This window comes from Coenobita brevimanus, chromosome 98 (genome assembly GCF_032717465.1).
Source record: "Coenobita brevimanus isolate Jiangsu-jjx chromosome 98, ASM3271746v2, whole genome shotgun sequence".
Classification (NCBI taxonomy): domain Eukaryota; kingdom Metazoa; phylum Arthropoda; class Malacostraca; order Decapoda; family Coenobitidae; genus Coenobita; species Coenobita brevimanus.
Window position 1 is genome coordinate 5,428,365 of NC_137051.1, and position 14,805 is coordinate 5,443,169.

General features: G+C 43.9%; 2 protein-coding genes across 2 annotated transcripts in view; both read left to right on the plus strand.

Annotated features, from left to right (window-relative positions):
* The window catches only part of LOC145414179 (calcium-activated chloride channel regulator 1-like), a 54,121-nt gene extending 53,502 nt beyond the window's left edge, over window positions 1–619 (plus strand). The window contains exon 20 of the mRNA XM_080283745.1: window positions 386–619. Within this exon, the coding sequence (XP_080139871.1) occupies window positions 386–619 (234 nt within the window). The remainder of the gene's footprint in view (window positions 1–385) is intronic.
* Window positions 620–7,372: 6,753 nt separating this feature from the next.
* Window positions 7,373–14,805, plus strand: part of LOC145414180 (uncharacterized) — a 45,922-nt gene continuing 38,489 nt past the window's right edge. Inside the window, exon 1 of the mRNA XM_080283746.1 lies at window positions 7,373–7,526. Within this exon, the coding sequence (XP_080139872.1) occupies window positions 7,373–7,526 (154 nt within the window). The remainder of the gene's footprint in view (window positions 7,527–14,805) is intronic.

A 14,805-nucleotide genomic window follows, 5' to 3' on the forward strand; every position in this document is an offset into this window, starting at 1 on the left:
GATCTTGCCACACACCTTCTTCAGCTAATACAATTACATACAGTTAATGGAACTGAAGTGAAATATTTATTGTTGTAAAAGGTACAGAGTGCTAATACAACAAAAGAAGGTGGTGGTGAAATACCAAGGGAGACCACAGAGAGTCACGACATGAGACCAAGCAAGATGGGTATATGTCCCCAACCACCACGCGCGCCTCTTCCCCTCAACAGAATCCACAAGAATGTCACCCTGCTGCATTACCCTCTACCTGGACCAGCACCCACCATGATCGGTGCAGGATTTATTTACCAACAGACTCCCTAGGTAGGACCACAACGTCACCCACCATGCTCGTTGGGGAAAGGATGCCCACCATGCTCCTTTTACCTACTGCCCCCTGTAGGACCGCAACAATGCCCATCATGCTCGTCAAGGAAGGGACGCCCACTGTTCTTCTTTCATCTACAGCCTCAAGGAGGACCACGATGACACCCACCTTGCTTGTCAAGGAGGGTATGCCCACCGTGCTTCCCTCACCTGCAGCCCCCGCTGGAAGCAGGACTGCAGCGACACCCACCGTGCTTGCCGGGGAGAGGATGCTTGCTGTGCTCCTCTGACTTGCAGCCCCAGGGCATAGCAGAACCGCAGCGGCACCCACCGTGCCCGCTGGGGAAGGAACGCTCACTGTGCTCCCTCGTCTGCAGCCCCCACTGGGAGCAGGACCGCAGCAACGCCCACTGTGCTTGTCAGGGAGATGATGCCCACTGTGCTTCTCTCACCTGCAGTCCCAGGGTCTAGCAGAACTGCGGCTGAGCCCACCATGCCTGCCGGGGAGGGAACGCCCACAATGCTTCCCTCATCTACTAACCCTGCGGCATCCACTGAGGGTCGCGCCCCTTGCTTGCCTCACTTCTCCAGAGGCCAAGCGGGATGCCTCTCCCTCTCTCCCCACACCACAAGGGGCAGAGCCAGTTCCCCATCGAAGTCACTGCTGGAAGGGGTCTGGAGCAGCCCTATAGTGAGCCTGGGGGTATGCTCACTACAACCAGTGTCCCTACATCTACATCACCAGTTGCTGTCAGACCCCCAGATAAGAAGCCGCAGGTAGCCCCTGTCGGAATCCCGATGAAGGCGAGACCGCAGACACCAGTCACCGAGGGACGACCCCAGGACTCCCGGCCGAGACCTCCCCAGACCAGTCGGCAAGCTGTCCTCCACCATGGGTAGGCGCAAGACAGCGTGCCTACTTGACCTATTCGATCCCAGCCCCAAGAGCCAACGCACCTACGGAGGCCCCTATAGTGAAAGGCCTCCTTCTATGCCGCCCAGCAGCCCTCAACTGATGATCCAGTGTACGATAGTGGTCCCGCACCCCTTCAGAGAGCACACGCCTGACGGAACTCCTCCCACGCCTGGGTGCCACCTGCAGTTACCCTATCAGCCCTAGTCACAAACTCCAATCCCTGTATCTCCCACAGTGTGCGTAACCTGTCACATTGTATTATGCCAAGCCACTGTATTCTTTATGTGTAATATATGTGTAAGACTGGTTAGCCAGTGTTTTTGAGCCCTGTTCCTCTGGTTGCATGCTCCGGACCCAGTCTTGGAAAGAACCCAATATCAGACCCTCGTACTCAAGAGAGCAAGAAATTGAGCACTGAGCACGTGGCATGGGTCGTGCCACACACTTTCTTCAGCCAATACAGTTCATGGGTGTGGCCTTTTATTTTTTGTGTGTGTGTGTTTGTGTAGCCACATACCCTTTGATAAAAAATAGGTTACACTCTATGTTATGAAATAGAGGCATTCGTATGACGTATTACATAGTAAAATAGTAAAAGAATAGTGAAGCAAAAACAATGAAAATGTGTTACTTTTCATCCTGAATTTGTCAGAGTTCTAGAAAGCACTATATGCATTGATTTTGTATAGTTACACATATTAAAAGTTGCTCTCAGTCTGTCTTACATTTATCGGCAATAACAACTAGATTTAAGACATAGACTACGTCTTCTACAGCCTAGCCATAGCCGCCAACAACTAAAAACAATGCAGGTGAGAAAACACGAGTGTACCAATGAATGCCATGCATAAAAATAAATAAAAGGAGAGAGAGAAAGATTGTGTAGGTGGGAGTTCTTGGCATCACTCTCCAACCCCGTATGAACCACTGATAGGCAGTGCGACGTGTTTCCATGCTGCGCTGGTGCTGCGTCTCTTTCTTGTATGTGATGTATCATGAATTCCTTCACATTTTATAGCACATACCATATCAACTATTTGCTAAATGGCGTGTGGCAAGACCCACTTATATTTATTATTTTTTTTTTTTTACATCCACGAACGTGTTTAATGAAGGAGGTATGTGCAAAGACCACTAATATGGAGAGGCTAACTCCATACCGAGCGTGTGGCTTGGCCGCCACATTGAAACCACCGCTCGTCGATTCCACAATGGTAATGCTGTTTCTGTTCCGTTCCGCTGTTACTAATATAAGCCAAGCAGTGGGCCATGGCACTATATTTTCCAAATTCATTAGGTGATTTCAAAAGAAGTGAGCGTCGGTGGTGAAGATAACATCAGCGCTGCCCTTGGCCCTTGGCGGCTGTTATACAAACTACGTGGTGAGAAGCCTCTTCATACTAAAGAGCTCAGTGGGCAAGACCCACCTTTTGTTGTATATGTACTCTGTATACCATTACAATAATAATAAGTACATAAAACAAATGGAGTAACAGCAGTTGAACTGGTAAGGTCCTTCTGCTGCTTCACGTAAAACGTACTATGGACATTCTTGCGGTTAAGACAGCAAGTTTAGCCGTACATGTGGGGATTGTGGCTTTGGATTTGGCACCCCTGTAGTTTAACCGTTGTCATGGCAACGATGGACGCCGTGATCAGCTGACTCCTCGCCGTTTCTGTGGCTGGTAAATGTTCTTGTTTTTTCACCTTTGTTGTTCCGTTGATACGTCGAGAACGAAGCGTAGACTAGCCAGGATGTTAATCATCCGCTTAACAATTAACAATTTTATTCCTTCCAGGCACAGCTGAGGTACACTTGCAAAACACCGCGCATTTCTCACGCAACTTCCGTCCTTCATTCATTACCGACTGACTTTCATCTGAAACTCTGACTGATTACTCCGTCCTTGACTGATCAACTCACTGTCAGACTCGCCAAAACTGTCACTACATCTGCCATTAACACAAATTTCAGTGACACTATTCACTGACTGTACGTTACTGAGCAACTCACTGCCTGACTGGCTCTCGCTCACTAAACTGCCACTGCTGCGCACTAACTGTGTCTTTTAGTGAATAAATGAACTCACTAAAGTCTCTGACTGGTAGCCGTGCAGTCACTCACTCCATCCATTACTCTCTGGTTAAGTAAACTGACCCGCCTTGGATGCGGGATGGTCTTTTAAGTAGGCTACCCCCCCCCTCCCAACTCCACATACAAGTACAGCCCAGAACATTCCAGAGCCTAAGGGCCATGCTATAAAAAAACAAGCGTTCAGGTGGCCCAACGACGACATTCAGTCAGATATTCCTGAGTTTCAGTCATCTATACTATAAATAATCTGGACTGTCATTCATGGCAAAACCCAGTTCTGGCATTTGAATGCCATGACGGTCACCAGATTGAATGAGAATGTGCAGCATGAGTGCCAACAGCGCACAAATTTTGAATGTTTCATCTATTTCATAACCCAGACACTTTGCTATCCCATTGTAAACTGTTATTTTCATTTAAGAAATATATATATGCACCGGCATTGATAACAGATGATGGTAGAATGCATAAAGAGGATGCATTCACAAGGAAGATACAGTGCACTGTACAGGCTAAGCATGAATTATGATTTATCCTCCATTCGCTGTTATTTGCATGTAGGTATGTAGGTAGGGCGCTGTAGGAGGGTTCCATGAGGATCCAGACTAAATATCCTGTTTTTCCCATTGGTTCTTAACTTTGTAAACTGCAGAATTTGTAATCCACGGGTAAATACCAGTCTTTAATTGCCAGAGATTGGGTGACTCCACTGTATAATTATATACAGTACAAATGGAATCTAAAGGTCAATGTAGGGAAGAATAAAGTAATGGTCTTTGAGAGAGGTGAAGTCAGTGAATGTACAGTGAGATTGGATGGTGAGGAATTGGAAAATGTGAGTACATTTAAGTACAGTATATATATATATATATATATATATATATATATACAGTATATATATATATATATAGTGAGGCTGGTCACTCACATCCTAAATGTCAGGACCAACTTACCTAGCCCCGGGCTCCTACACTCCTCAAGGGGCGGTGTAGGATTGGATGATGATGGATATACCGTATACTGTACATATATATATACTGTATATATATATATATATATATTGCCAGACGCCTCAATCCCGTACAGGGTGGCCACAAACAAATCACCTCCACGTTGCCATGTCCCCCACTATTTCACTGGCCTGCTCCAACTCACACACCCCTCTCTCATATACCTCTCCACCTCATTCCCCCATCTCATCCTCAGCCTCCTCCTCCCTCTCCCCCCCACCTCACTCACATACACTCTCCTTGTCAGTCTCACCCTCCATCCTCTCCACATGGCCAAACCACCTCAGTGTGATCCTCCTCACGCTTCCAATCACATCCACATCCACACCACAACGCTCCTTTATATCCTCATTTGTCAGCCTGTCTCTCCATGCGACTCCACAGGCTCCTCTTAAATATCTCATTTCCACTGCTCTCACTCTTGACTTGTGTCCTTCCAACAATGTCCAAGTTTCACTTCCATACGTTAGAGTTGGTATCACAATACTGTCATGTAATAACTTTTTCACTTCCATGCTCACTTCCCTGTTTCTTATCATTGCTTTCAGTGAACCAGCAACCTTTCTTCCTTGTTGTACCATTTCAAGCACTTCATCCTCCAAGCTTCCATCCTTACTCATCACACTACCCAAGTACTATATATATATATATATATATATATATATATATATATATATATATATACAGTATATATATATACAGTATATATATATACAGTATATATACCGGTATGTATATTTCCATCATCATCCAATCCTACACCACCCCATGAGGAGCATAGGAGCCCAGGGCTAGGCTCATATATATATATATATATATACTGTATATATATATATATATATATATATATATACATAGTAAAATCTCACTATAATGGAGTAATTGGGGTGCAAGCCATTCCGAAAAAAGCTAAATTCCAATAAAGTGACATCTGGACTTCCCCCTCCTAACCCAGAATTTTTCTGATATATCACACCTTTCTCCGGATTGCACCAACGAACTGTTTTCACTACCATTGCAGTACTGTACAGTAACTTATTATACATTCATTACAATAATCAAATGGTATGATATATATAATAAGACTGTACTGTACACTGATAAACATGTCTTTATTTATTCATTTTTCATTCAACATCCAGTCCTATGTCGCACCATGAGGAGCTTAGGAGCCCAGGGCAAGGCAAGTTGGTCCTGACATTAAAGTTGAGAGTGACCAGCCTCACTCATCCCTGAGTGGCATTATATGGATAGTAAACCCCAACCACCCTTTGGATATAAACCTACTCTGGTTCAGTCTGATTGGAGTGCCGTAATTACCTACTAAACCACCAGGCGACAAAATTTGGTAATGTGGTTACCACCCAGTATAGTAAATTTTTTCCTGGTGTACAGGAAACCATGTGGCTTGTCACTCAATGTAGAGTCACCTACAGGCAGAAGGAAGAGGAAAGAATGAAGGAGAGAAAGACAGAAGTGGAAGTGTAAAGTCAACCATAGGCAGAAGGACAAGGAAAGACTGAAGGAAAGAGAGAGGAGGATGGAAGGAAAGAAGGATGGAGGAGAGAAAAGGGCAGATACCTGAAAGCAGCACTACATCGAATGAGTGGATGGTTAGCGCCCCCACCTACCACAAATTTATCTTTTTATTTATTTATTTTTTTATGCAAGGAAGAAGGAACCAAAGGCCTGAAGTGGTCGAGCAGTCCAGAATGCTTCTGGCTTTATCAGACATTTTCCTATATATTGGCCGTGTTTGGTGGCAGGGGATAGTGCGATATGGAGGTACAGTAGAAGTCCTATTTTTCGGCATCTATGGGACCAGGCTAGTGCCGAAAAATCAAAATTGCCGAATTATCAAAAACCCTACCCACTCAATACCTTATATGTTTCGGTGAACACTATCATCACTACTCATATCATTACAGATGTGCTTGGAGAGAGTACTGTATACTGTTTGATACTGTACAATACTGTAATGAATACAGTACTATACATGAATATGAAAAATAAAGAAATTAATGAACATACTGTATATAAATGTAATGGTACAGTAGGCCTACAAGTTCACATGCACTTACCTAAACTTATAGTAGGTTCCTTAATTACATATGTACAATAGAAGGGGTTGATTGGACTCTGCTACTGCTGGAAGAAGTCCCCAGCAGTAGAGGGTCCTCATGGAGAATTTCAAGACTGACGAAAAAAATCGGAAAATCTGCCGAACGATCAGAGATTTTCGTAAATGGGACTATTTCATAAAACTGCCGAAATGTCAGATTTGCCGGGGAATTGGATGCCGAAGAATTGGACTTTTACTGTAATTTGTTTGTGGCTACCCCTTATGCGATTAGGGCATCTGGCTATAGATAGATAGGTACAGTAGATAGATAGTTTGGTGGTTTAGGTGTTTATGAGTTTTAATTACATTAGATTTGGGCTTGAGTTAGGAAGAAGTAAAGTATCATCCATAGGGTCAGCTTTGGAACCCTGGCAGCATAATTAACCTCACTGAAACCATGTTATAACATGCTCTGAGTCTGTGTCTGGATCACTGAAGAACTAGACTTTTATCTCGGAGTGAAAGTAGTAGCCAGGATTAGCCCTTCCTCATACTGGAAAAGTATGAGTGGGGGAGGGTTGTCTATAGGAAGAGTAAACCACATGAAAGTTGAAATGTTGTAATGGCTGTGTTTGTTTATGTAAGAGTCTGTTTATGCCACTTGTAGAACAGATAGGTGGAACATATACAAGCACATGAAAGGGCATACTATCAACACCTAGTTTAAATGTCTGCCATGGTTTTCATTTGAACCCTTGACTTCGAGCACATGCATAGCAAGATGAGTATGCTACCAACTGAGCCACAGCAGCTGAATAATATGTTCACGTATTGGTAAATCACTTAACATTGTGATTTTCAGCATCATAGCCCCATCATTAAGTGAGCGACACCTGTACTGTGTGCATGATAACATACCCTTATTACCTTAAAAACATACATGGTTTCACTAACATCTTTCACACAGTTTTCAGGACAAAATGGCTGCCTCACCATCTCCTACCACCTCAACAGTATTCCGGTTTGACTCCTTTGACCTGGAGGGTGGTGGAGGTCTGGGCAAAGTGGGAGACACTGCTCTCACTCCCTCTGTGGCACCCAGCCCCCTCCCCTCCCCCCGACCAACCCAGCAAGGTTAGTACAGTAGCTAAGTACTCATTATTTTTATTTTTATTTTTTTTTTTATGCGAGGAAGAAGGAACCAAAGGACATGAGCCCGCGGTAACAGTTCCCTCCAAGAGAAAAACAAAATACAATAGAGAGCCAAATTCAAGATCCGATCATTTTGAGATGCCTGGACACACTGCGTTTGAAAGACTGGAGATCATAGGCAGCAGGAAATACAGACAGAGGGAGACAGTTCCAGAGCTGACCTGTTGCATAAATGAAAGACTGGGAGTAACGGTTAACTCTTGCATTAGAGAGTTGGACAGAAAAGGGATGAGAGTTTACTGCCAGACGGGTGCTACGCGCCCGTCGTAGAGGTGGAGGAATGCAAGCAGACAGTTCAGAGGAACAGTGACCATTAAAGTAGCGATAGAAAAGAGATAAAGATGCAACAGTGCGGCGAAGAGACAGAGGTTGAAGGGAGTCAGTAAGAGGAGGAGAGTTAATGAGACGAAAAGCCTTTGACTCCACCCTATTGAGAAGAGCTGTATGTGGGGAGCCTCCCCACACATGAGAGTTGTACTCCACACAGGGGCGGATAAAACCCCTGTATAGAGTCAACAATTGTGCAGGGGTAAAGAAAGAGCAGAGTCGGCTTAGCACACCCAATCTCTTGGAAGCAGATTTTACAAGAGATGTACTGTAATATGATCTTTCCAAGATAAGTCCCGAGTAAATGAAACCCCAAGCATGTTCAAGGATGATGCAGGATTAAGCTGAATATTATTAAACATTAGTGGGTATACCTGTGGAAGATTTTGTCGGGTTGATAGGTGTAAGAACTGAGTCTTAGATGCATTAAAGACAACCATATTATTTTTACCCCAGTCAGAGATACGAGCCAAGTCAGACATTAGGTGTGCCATAGCCTCATCCCTTGTTTGTTGAAGTAACTGTTGAGATGGGCGTTGCGGGAACCGAATGGAAAGGTGAAGGGTGGAGTCATCAGCGTATGAGTGGATAGGGTTAGATGTACAGCTTAGAAGATCATTGATGAATAAAAGGAAGAGAATTGGTGATAGGACAGAGCCCTGAGGAACACCACTGTTGATTGATCTAGGAGAAGAACGATGGCCGTCTACAACAGCAGCTATAGAACGACCAGAAAGGAAGCTAGCGATGAAGGCACAGATAGAAGGATAGAAACCGTAGGAGGGCAGTTTGGAAACTAAAGATTTATGCCAGACTCGATCGAAAGCCTTTGAGATGTCAAGTGCAATGGCAAAGCTTTCGCCAAAGTCCCGAAAGGAGGATGACCAGGAGTCTGAAAGTAGGTGAGAAGATCGCCAGTGGAGCGTCCCTGACGGAACCTATACTGACGATCGGAAAGAAGGTTGTGATAGGAAAGATGCCTTAAAATTTTTCTATTAAGAATTGACTCGAAAACTTTTGAAATACAGGACGTTAAAGCAATTGGACGATAGTTGGAGGGTTGGGAGTGGTCACCCTTCTTTGGGACTGGCTGAATGAGAGCAAACTTCCAGCAAGAAGGAAAGGTACAAGTTGACAGACAAAGGCGAAAGAGTTTGCCTAGGCAGGGTGTAAGCACAGAAGCACAGTTCTTGAGAACAACAGGAGGGACCCCATCAGGCCCATATGCCTTGTTAGTACTGAGGCCAGTGATGGCAGAAAATACATCAACTGAAGAAATTTTAATGTCAGCCATGAGGAAGTCAGAGGGGGGAAGTGATGGAGGAACAGCATCGGAATCATCTAAGGTGGAATTGGAGGAGAAAGTCTGTGTGAAGAGATCTGCTTTATCAGTAGAAGAAATAGCTACAGAACCATCAGAGTAGAAAAGAGGAGGGAAGGATGATGAGGTAAAGTTGTTAGAAAGATTTTTGGCAAGGTGCCAGAAGGAGTGGGAAGAATTCGAGTTGGAGAGTTGAGAGCATTTAGTATGGATGAAATTATTTTTAGTAGAGCGAAGAACAGACTTAGCACGATTCCGGGCAGAAACGTAAAGATGATGTGATTCAGGGGTGGGTTGGCTCCGATACCTTTTGTAGGCCTTCTCCTTGTTGCGGACAGCATTAGAACAAGCGTGATTAAACCAAGGCTTTCTTGCGTTAGTCAATGTGTTCCAAAATATTACAACATTTTCCATGCAGTTGGTGCTATAAATTGGGGGAAACTGGTAAATCAGCCTAAATGGTAGCAGCGAAACTTTGATAAGTAATTTTCTATCATTACTGTGCAGTGCACTTGAAACAGAGGAGAACAAAAACAAGGCAATATATAATGATGGCTTACTACATTGTTTAACCCTGTCAGTTCTTTGGAGTATCTTCTATACTTGATTTTTGCTGCCACCAGATGATTATTCAGCTTTAGAGAGACTTTTCAAACTAAAGACTTAGATGTAGCATTCATTAACCCTTTCAACTCTTGGTCTGAGTTTAATGGAATCATCTGGAAATAGTGAGATAAACTATATGTCATTGCATGGAAGGAATTAACCATTTGAATGAGATGACATACATTAAGTCTTCTTCTTCATCTTCTTTTTTTAAAATTAAATCCATCATAAAGATTTTTCCTAAGTTGAATACAGTCTCTGGAGGTGACAAGAGTAAGCTACAAAAATATTTCATCAGTGTAAGAGTTTGGGAGCTCATCTTGGACTGGTCAAAAAAAAATATTGTATACACACAACAATTCACTTACCTCTTAAATCACTCCTTACAACTCTTAAATCACTCCTTACAATATAGCTAAGAATCCCAGTTTAAAGGCCAATAAATAAAGTCATTTAGCTACTGTTCTGTAGAGTAGAGGATGATTTGTCAACCAAGGACATCAGATGAACATGGACTGGAATCTTCTTATGATGAATACCCACAGTTCATGGTAGAGGCACATGTGTTTGGTGCTACTTCTAGCTACTCTCCTCCAGCATGTGAGTTACCAGGGAAGCACACTCCCTGACTTGTCTCAGGGATGCAAACTAGTAATTTAATAGAAGTTCCTTCAGTAACTGCAGTCATGGTTATTCCTTCTTGAAATAAAATATGGAAATGTAGTTCACTTAACCCCTGATGGGCTGACTCTTTGTAAGGTAGTTTGCCTCCCCTGAATCTGTTTTATTTCCATGCATCCATACATCATCCAGTCTTATGCGCCCCATGAGGAGCGTAGGAGCCCGGGGCTAAGCAAGTTTGTCCTGACATTTAAGATGAGAGTGACCAGCCTGACTCATCCCTGAATGACATTGCATGAGAAGTAAACCCCAACCATCCCATAGATATAAACCAACCTAGGCTCAATCTGATTGGAGCATCTTAATTACCCACCAAACCACCAGGTGCCATAATCTGGTTATATGGTTACCACCCAGTGTGATAAATGGTTTCCAGGTGTACAGGAAACCATTTGGTTTGTCACTCATTGTAGGGTCACCCATGGGCTGATGGAGGTGGAAAGAGTGAAGGAAAGCAGGACAGTAGAGAGAGTGCAAAGTCACCTGTAGTCATAAGGAAGAGGAAAATGCAGGAAAGAAAGACAGAAGTGGAAGGAAGGAAGAGAGGAAAGGGCAGACACCCAAAGCAGCACTTCATCAAGTGAGTGGATGGTGATTGTCCCCACCTACCATTCACTGTTTTGTAACCAATGTAAATAATACCTCATATAGGGAGAGTTGGAACTCTTGTTTCACCAGCCATCAGGATATCTTGACTTTTCCCCTATATTGACCTTTTTCAGTGATAAATACTTTTCTCCAACTTTATCATGCACTACTCTACATGCACTTTATATACCACACATTGTATTCCACTGTGTCACAAGGGTTTACACCAGCAAGAGCATGCAGTTAGAAAACTTTGCCCCACTACCCACTGGTGGATCTGAGAGGACGTGTGGCGCAGGCTCCACCAGCTAGTTTTGGGGATCGGGATGAGATGGGGATCGTATCTGTGCTAGACAGTACAGGGCACTGCACTTCCCAGGCTGCCACTTCTGCCCAATGGAGAGGGGCCCAAGCCTGGGATTAACGCCCCAGGAGCCTGCCCCATCGGTGGGTGCATAATTGCAGGGCAGTTACAGTGCCAAGGTGCATTTAGAGGATATTCCTGAAGCTGTCCTGGTAAGATGCCCTGAAGCCACTACCACAGCCAGTAGCCATGGCTGATGAGCTATGGATCCCAGGTCCCATGCCTGGCTTGGGACTGTGCGGGTGGGCTGAGTCTGTGGCCTGTCTCCTCCCTTGTTTTAATTGATCAGAACAAAAATAAGAAATAGAAAAAGTATCAAGCATGTGGGAATAAAACCACCCAGATGGTTCAGAGTGGCATTGCGGAATGTGGGTGGTTTGAAGGGTAGAGTGGGGGAAGCAGTCGGGACAAATAGGAGGTGGGTGGATGTCGGTTGTGTACAGGAAGTCAGGTATAGGGGAGGATCTGCTAGAATGATTGCTGGGAGGGACTGTAGGTATAAGCTATTTTTGCAGGAAAATGTAGATGGATATGGTGATGTGGGTGTGCTGATTGAGAAGAAATGGGTGGGATGTATCATGAATGTAATGAGAATGAATGAAAAGATTACAGCAGTGAAAATATTGTTTGGTAAACTAATTATTTCAGTTATATTGGCATATGCTCCACAAGCTGGCTTGGATGATGTAGAAAAAGATAGATTCTGAGATGACAATACGTGTGGTTGGTGGTATGGGGATGATGAGATTGTAGTTTTACGTGGGGACTTTAATGATCATGTGGGTGAAGCAACTCAAGGATATGAAGGGGTACATGGGGGATGTACATAAGGTGCAAGGAATGTGGAAGGGGAAAGGATACTAGAGTCTGGGGAGGCAATGACCATGATTGATGCGACATTCATTTTAGGAAAAGAGAGAGCAGGTTGACTACATACGATTCTGGGGGAAATAGTAACCAGATTGACTATTTCCTGGTCAGGAAGGCAGATAGGAGGTTGGTGAGGGATGTTAAAGTTATAGGTAGTGATGATTGTGTGCAGCAACAAAAGTTACTGATATGTGACATGGTGCTTAAGGATGGGTAGTGAAGAAGAAGACCTATGCATGCAGGAGGAAAATATGGGAATTGAAAAACCAAGTGTAAGGGATGTGTTCTATAGTGAAGTAAATAGAGTTTTAGTTGAACAGGGAGCTGTTGACAGAAGTGTTAATGAAGAGTACAGAGTTCTCAAGAACAATCTCCTGACAGTTACCAGTTCAGTGTGTGGATGCCGAAGAGGCCCTCTAAGACATTAGGTAACATGGTGGTGGGATGAGAAAGTAGAGGTCACAGTTAAAGAGAAAATAAGACTTTTCCGGGAATAGAAAAAGGGTGGTAACAGAGAGGAATACTTCTTTGCCAAGTGTGGGGCTAGGAAGGAGGTATACAGGATAAAATCTGAGTGTCAGAGACTTTTACTGGATAACCTAATTTGTGTTGAAAGGAAGAATGTGGTATTTAAGATAACAAGTCAGATGAAGAGGGACAACAGGGATCTCGTAGGTGAGCAGTGTGTGAAGAATGATGAAGGAAAGGCCGCGGTGGACAGAGAGGATATTAAGACACCTAAAGAGAGTATTATAACCAGTTGCAGAATGAGGAGTTTGACTGGAACAGGGAAAGTTTGCAGTCGGTAGATCCAGTAGTTGTCCTTGGCCTTTGATTGATTCTGTTTCAGTGAACAGGGCAATGGGTAGGCTCCAGTTGGGGAAGGCCGCAGGTTTGTCTGGGTTGACTGCTGAAATGCTGAAGGCTTCAGGAGACACTGGAGAAGGTTTAGTTACTGATTGATGAAACATGATTTTATATGAGTGTGTTTTCCGAGATGACTGGCTGAAGGATGTGATTTTGAATATGTACAAGAAAAAGGGTGATGCCCTGGAAAGAGGAAATGACAGGGACATAAAACTTTTGGACCATTATAACCAGTTGCTGAGTGAGGAGTTTGACTGGAACAGGGAAAGTTTGCTGTCAGTGGATCCAGTGGTTGTCCTTGGCCTTTGATTGATACTGCTGCAGTGAGCAGGGTAATGGGCAGGCTGCAGCTGGGGAAGGCAGCAGGTTTGTCTGGGTTGACTGCTGAAATGCTGAAGGCTTCGGGAGATACTGGGGAGGGTTTAGTTATTGATTTGATGGAATATGATTTTATGTGAGTGTGTTGTCCGAGATGACTGGCTGAAGAATGTTATTTTAAATGTGTACAAGAAAAAGGGTGATTCCCTGGAAAGATTAAATGATAGGGGCATAAAACTTTTGGACCATATAACAGAGGTAATAGAGAGAGTCTTAGAAGGTATAATCAGGGAAAGAGTGAATGTTGATGAGATGCAATTCAGGATTATGCCAAAGAAAGGAATCACGGGTGCCATATTTATTGTCTGACAACCTCAGGACAAATTTATAAGAAAAGTGAACTGTACTTTGTTTCTGATGGTTTGGAGAAGGCCTTTGACAGAGTCCTTTAGGAGGTGGTGAAGTGAGCAACTAGAAAGCTTGGGATTGAGGAGTGGCTGGTTAGAGTGGCTATTGTTTTGTGTGTGGGTGCTCACACTCAGGTGAGAGTGAATGGAGATTTGAATGATGAGTTTTCCATGAATGTTGTTGTATTCTTGATCCCGTTATTGTTTGTCATGGTGCTTGAAGCTCTCTTGCCTGACTTCAGAAATGAACTCCCATAGGAGATATTGTATGCTGATGTCTACTGTATATGTTAACTGCAGAGGAGGTAAGGGAGGTGGAGGAAAGATTTAGGAAATGGAGAGATGGAATGGGGCACAAGGGTATGTGAATAAATGCAGCTAAAACAAAAGTACTGTAATGATATCTAGGGCTGGTGGCAGTACTGTCAAAGCAGAGGGAGTGTGGGCATGTGTTGTTTGCCACAAGGGTGTGGGAAGTAACTCCAGCTCTTGCAATATTTGTGATAAAGAAACAAGAGATGTAATGGTATTAAAAGAAGAAAGACATGTAGTGGTTTTAGAGGTAGGCTGCAAGATAATGCTGATTTTGTGTGTGTGGTGTGTTGCGCAGAGCATGTACCGATTGTCAGGCACGAAAGAATTGATCTAGCTGGTGAGTCTCTTGAGTGTGTGGAAAAATTCTCTTTATTTGGGGGACTTGTTATGTGCTGGAAGTGGGACTGGAGCTAGCTGTGTGGCTAGGGTAAGGAATGGTTGGAGGAAGTTCAGGGAGCCAATTCATCTCTTGACATTGAGGGGGCCCTCCCTTCATGCTAAGGAATCTTTTTACGTGAGTGAGAAAGCATTGAAGGT